We start from the raw sequence: 6,000 nt of genomic DNA, 5'->3' as shown, positions 1-6,000 counted from the left end.
ACTACCACTTTCAAAACCACTCTCAAAGAACACCTACGGAGACTGCAATTCGAAACTGGCCCCTGTAAATGTCCTAACCCAACCCTCTCCAATGTACAGTAAATGACCAAGAATGGTTTTGTCAATATTCCAATGTACAGTTTTGCTTGTACAGTTGTACAGTGTCCCCCACCCACCCACCCCTCCTACCCAACCCCCCCCCCCCCCCCCCCAACCACCTCCGATGTACAGTCACCCCCCCCCCCCCCCCCCCACCTACCTCCTCCAATGTACAGTTTCTACGTCAAATGTATATACTCTCTTTTCTGGACTCTTTTTGTATCACAAACAGTACTGTATTTGCAAATCTGGTATGTCATAAATGTATAGATGTAGCAGTACTGTCTGTATGTTGTGTATGTCATATATGTTATGATGAATTGAAAATGGGGACCCTGATGTAAACAAGACGAAAGTCTTTCTCTGGTCTGCATCCCCTTAACAATTGTATGTATTGAGCTGTACTGTACCTACTGTACCCATTCTGCAATCTGTTAATAAAGTTTTCAATCAATCAATCAATCAATCAATCAATCAACCTTTTCAAGTGGGTGTATCCTATTCTCACATATCCACCGATGGGAGATACTCCTCTATCCCACTCTTGAGTTGTTACACAGCTGTTTCTTCAGTTAAACAAGAGGTCCAACATCCATAGGCCCAACTAGTTGAGTCTGACCCAGAGACCAGATGTTTCGATTTAACAAAATAACTGTTTACTCTGATACTTTATTACTCAGTTTATAAAAGGACGGTAATCTACAATCTAATACAATCTTTTATTACTTCTCTTGTCTGTTTCACAGTCTTTTAGAACGGTTCCCAGCTGCTCTGCCACTTTTCTGACAGAGGTCCTGTCTTTACAGAAGTCTATTTTAACCTCTTAAGCATCGCACGTCGCGTCACTTTGCCCTCGTCTGTCGGCTCCGGGCTGCGCTTTTGCTGAGCAACATTGTTGGAAAGTTGAATTTGATGCCTTTTGATCGTCACCTCACTCAACCTATAGCGTGATTCCATTCTCGAGTTAAAAGACGAAACATCCGGCAAGCGTCATTTGACAAGCCGTTCGGACGAGTGACCACGTCCGGTTGTGAACAGTCCTGAACTGACCAGTCACAGCTGATGGGGAAGGTGACACAAGAAGACGAAGAAGTCCTTTGTTTTGACCAGAGAGGAAAAATGAATGGACGGCCATTTTGGATAATCACGCTGAATTATTGCCGGTACACACATTACAAAAACCTTTGTGAAACACTAATTTTCCGTGGGATTTAAAAAAAAATCTACTTTTTCTCCTCCTTTTTCTGTGATTTTTCTCCCATCCCAATTTTTCCATGGGATTTTTATAAACTTTGGACCTGTATGATAAGACTTCAGGCTATGGAACCATTATGTTTTCCAGCTCCTACCTCTCAGCTGGAACTTAAAAACAGGCATCTGGCAACAAGTCAACAGAAATGTGAGTACACACAACTTTTACTTCAGTGTGTTCAAACCTCTGTTACTCTAAGTATAAAGTAGAATAAATCAGAAATTACTTTGGGTATGCAATCGTCAAATAAATAAGAAAAATAGCCCCATTTTTGCCCGGTAGTTTAAGTGGTTTTTAAACTACCTTTAAAAATGTATTCTTAATCCACCAATTGCAATAGAATCAGCACGGCGCCGGCGCACACTGACTCCTTCTCAACTGTTTCTGTCAAGTCGTTTTTTTGCCCTCCCTGCTCGCAGAGGCTAAAATCGCCTATGCATGCATGTAACACTGTATACTAATGTACACAAAACATGTGCTATAACACTGTATACTAATGTACACAAAACTCAAAACAGACTTCATCTTCATCTCAAGGGTTCAGTTGTTGACTTAATAAATTACTCTCATAAATGAGAGCCATGTCCAAATGTGTTATGGTTTGTAAACAACCCCAACAGCACGACACAGACAGGTAGTTCAGAGTTAGCCAAAAACTAAGGGCGTATTTATTTACAAACAGAAAGAGCGAAAAAACAACATAAAGCATTCAGGGGGAATGTCCTTGAGCAGAGTGGGTTCTGCGGCTCTGCAGCTCGGCCCAGAGCAGAGTTGGCTCTGTGGCGCTGCGGCCTCTGGCTCTGCGGCTCTGCAGCTTACTGTCTATCCACTCGGAGAGGAACATAGAAACAGAGGAATGTCAATAGCCGAACGCAGGGATTACGATGCAGTCCAGTAATAAAGTTGAATCCAGAAATAACAAAAGGCGATACCTCTTCAGTGTTAACGAAACACACAAAAACAGAAAGGTCTTGAGTCCAGGAAAAACGAGGAAAAACGGGTACGGGGCGTGGGTCCACGGGAGCAGAGAGGAGCAACAGCGGCGAACTCCATGGCGTACTGGAGAAACAAATGGAGAACAACACAGGAGCAGAACACGGGAGGAATAAGCTGCAGGCGGAGGTAAGCAAAACGACCCGACAATGAACGTTCAGAAACCCCGAGTATATAAGGGCTCCCTTCAAGCTGATCCTCTCGAGGTTCTCAAGTGGAATGTTGGCCTGGGTGGCAAACTCAACGTCCAGGAAACTCTCATCAGCACCCGAGTCAACGAGTGCACCCACCGTCACCCGCTGGTCCGCCCAGGCCAGGGTGACGCTCGTCAGATGGTTAGGAGGTGCATGGGTGTGGGAACAGGAAAAACGGCTCACTAGGATCTCCCGGGGCCCCGGCAAGCCTAGTCTTTTGGCCGGGTAGGACAATTGAAGATACGGTGTCCATCCCGGCCGCAGTAGAGACAAAGGCCGGACCTGAGCCTGGACTCCCGTTCGGCCGGGCTAAGGTGTGTGCGTCCCAGCTGCATGGGTTCCTCCTTGGTCACAGATCGGGAGGGAAAGAGACCACCAGTTGCCAAGGAGGCAGGACAGTCAGCAGTCCAGTCACGAGTACGGGGGGTCTGGGGAACGTCTGGGGGTCCCAGTCGGGCTCTCTCACGCCTTCTCTCCCGGAGGCGTCCGTATATGCGAATGGCGAGGCTGATTAGGGCCTCGAGTGAATCGGGCTCTTCCCGGGTCGCGAGCTGGTCCCTTACCGCGTCGTTGAGCCCCTTCAGAAAGGTGAGATGAAGCGCCCGATCATTCCAACCACTCTCGGTTGCGGCCAGTCTGAACTCCAGCGCGTAGTCGGTGACACTGCCACTGCCCTGCCGGAAGGTGCCCAACCGAGCTCCCGGGTCCTGGCCACGAGCTGGGTGGTGGAAAACCCTTCGGAGCTCTGCCACGAAGTCTGGGTATGAAAAACAAAAATCAGCCCTCATTGACCAGGAAGCAGTAACCCACAGTGCTGCTCGGCCTGTGAGCAGGTTAGTCATGTAAGCTACTCGGGGCTCCCTCTGTCTTAAATCGGCTGGGTTGATGAATGAAAACCAACTCACATTGCATGATGAACGTGGCACAGTCCTCGAAGTTACCGTCGAACAATCGTGGGTTGGAGAGATGGGGCTCCGGAGGAGCGAGGTCGGGAGGTGCAGGTTCTGTCGCGGCGGCGGGTGGTGATCTGGCTGGGACTCCTGCCACAGGTGGGGTTAAAAGCATGGCGTTAAATGCTGCACAGAGAGCCTGTAGCTGGTGCAGAATATCAGCCTGCTGATTACCCTGGGTAGTCTGCTGGGTGGTTAGAGTGTCAAGAGAATTCTGAATAGGCTGGACCTGGGCCCGGAGGTCCTGCACAGCAGCCGCAGCCGCACCTAAATGTTGGGTGTGGTCGTTGGTCAGCTGGATCTGGAACGCCAAAGCTACTGTCTGTGTCGGCTGGGGTCGACATGGTTGGGTCGTTATGTTATGGTTTGTAAACAACCCCAACAGCACGACACAGACAGGTAGTTCAGAGTTAGCCAAAAATTAAGGGCGTATTTATTTACAAACAGAAAGAGCGAAAAAACAACATAAAGCATTCAGGGGGAATGTTCTTGAGCAGAGTGGGTTCTGCGGCTCTGCAGCTCGGCCCAGAGCAGAGTTGGCTCTGTGGCGCTGCGGCCCTCTGGCTCTGCGGCTCTGCAGCTTACTGTCTATCCACTCGGAGAGGAACATAGAAACAGAGGAATGTCAATAGCCGAACGCAGGGATTACGAGGCAGTCCAGTAATAAAGTTGAATCCAGAAATAACAAAAGGCGATACCTCTTCAGTGTTAACGAAACACACAAAAAACAGAAAGGTCTTGAGTCCAGGAAAAACGAGGAAAAACAGAGCATCAAAAATATTTTTCCAAACTCACCAAGGGGCAAAGTGAGATACGGGGCGCGGGTCCACGGGAGCAGAGAGGAGCAACAGCGGCGAACTCCATGGCGTACTGGAGAAACAAATGGAGAACAACACGGGAGCAGAACACGGGAGGAACAAGCTGCAGGCGGAGGTAAGCAAAACGACCCGACAATGAACGTTCAGAAACCCCGAGTATATAAGGGCTCCCTTCAAGCTGATCCGAAACTCCCTTCAGGTGTTTGGAGGTAATTGGTACCTGGAAGCGTGTGGTAATGGACCAATCCTCACAAAATGTTTAATAAAAAAAGAAAAGAAGAACTATTATTACATTTCCTTTTCAAATATTTTCCGTTATCCATACTTCATCAATTCTCGCCGGGTGTCAATATGGACTACATAGATGTGAAGGGTCATGGGGCACAATGAGCAGCCTTGTCTCTCTTTCTCTCTCTCTCTCTCTCTCTCTCTCTCTCTCTCTCTCTCTCTCTCTCTCTCTCTCTCTCTCTCTCTCTCTCTCTCTCTCTCTCTCTCTCTCTCTCTCTCTCTCTCTCTCTCTCTCGATAGTGATGTTATCTCAAAGTCAGGTCTGTCTTCTTCTTTCCCGCCCGTCTCCAGGCATGGGCATAACCACGGTGACGGCGACTCGGATCCTCAAAGGGCAGCTGGCCGGGCAGAACGGAGAGGAGTTCAGTCTGGCCATGGACACCTTCCCACACCTGGCCTTATCTAAGGTTCCACTGATGTGTCCATAATGTCTTGTATTGTCATGATAACCCCAATGGTACCTTCATAGTGATTGATTGATTGATTGATTGATTGAAAACTTTATTAACAGATTGCAGAATGGGTACAGTACAGTACAGCTCAATACATACAATTGTTAAGATGCAGACCAGAGAAAGACTTTCGTCTTGTTTACATCAGGGTCCCCCATTTTCAATTCATCATAACATATATGACATACACGACATACAGATAGACAGTACTGCTACATCTATACATTTATGACATACCAGATTTGCAAATACAGTACTGTTTGTGATACAAAAAGTGTCCAGAAAAGAGAGTAGATGCATTTGACGTAGAAACTGTACATTGGAGGAGGTTGGGTAGGTGGGGTGGGGTTGGGTGGGGACTGTACATTGGAGGTGGTTGGGTGGGTGGGGTGGGGGGTTGGGTAGGAGGGGTGGGTGGGGGACACTGTACAACTGTACAAGCAAAACTGTACATTAGTGCTTGACAGAGATAGATATGAGGGTGCTTCGGTTATTGAATAACGATGACAGCAATGTAACTGAGTTTGCCTTATGGTAGTTTGATGGTCATTTAATTTTATGATGGTCATGTTATGAATAATTTACCATGATACTGCCATGGTAAAAGTCATGTAACTGCCATTTACCATATTTTGTGTGTGTGTGTGTGTTTTCTGCCTCCGCAGACATATAACATAGACCAGCAGATGCCAGACAGTGCCGCCACAGCCACAGCATACATGTGTGGCGTGAAGGCCAACTACGGAACTCTGGGTGTCACCGGCGCTGTGCCGCGTAGAAACTGTAGCGCCACCTCTGGCAACACGGTCACGTCCGTTCTTCATCGCGCCAAGATGATGGGTAGGCCCTTTGATATCTCTCTGTTAAGACCACGTAGTTTCAATATGATGGGTAGGCCCTTTGATGTCTCTCTGTTAACACTTTCAGTGCCAGGCTGTGTTTTCCTTTTTACCC

General features: G+C 47.7%; 1 protein-coding gene across 1 annotated transcript in view; it reads left to right on the top strand.

Annotated features, from left to right (window-relative positions):
* Window positions 1-6,000, top strand: part of alpi.2 (alkaline phosphatase, intestinal, tandem duplicate 2) — a gene marked incomplete at both ends in the record, with an annotated part of 38,614 nt that overhangs the window by 11,039 nt on the left and 21,575 nt on the right. Inside the window, 2 exons of the mRNA XM_084308460.1 lie at window positions 4,886-5,001; window positions 5,712-5,886. Of these exons, the coding sequence (XP_084164586.1) occupies window positions 4,886-5,001; window positions 5,712-5,886 (291 nt within the window). The remainder of the gene's footprint in view (window positions 1-4,885; window positions 5,002-5,711; window positions 5,887-6,000) is intronic.

This window comes from Notolepis coatsorum (assembly GCF_963971535.1).
Source record: "Notolepis coatsorum genome assembly, chromosome: 2".
In the NCBI taxonomy this organism is placed as follows: domain Eukaryota; kingdom Metazoa; phylum Chordata; class Actinopteri; order Aulopiformes; family Paralepididae; genus Notolepis; species Notolepis coatsorum.
This window is presented reverse-complemented; position numbering and strand designations above follow the sequence as displayed.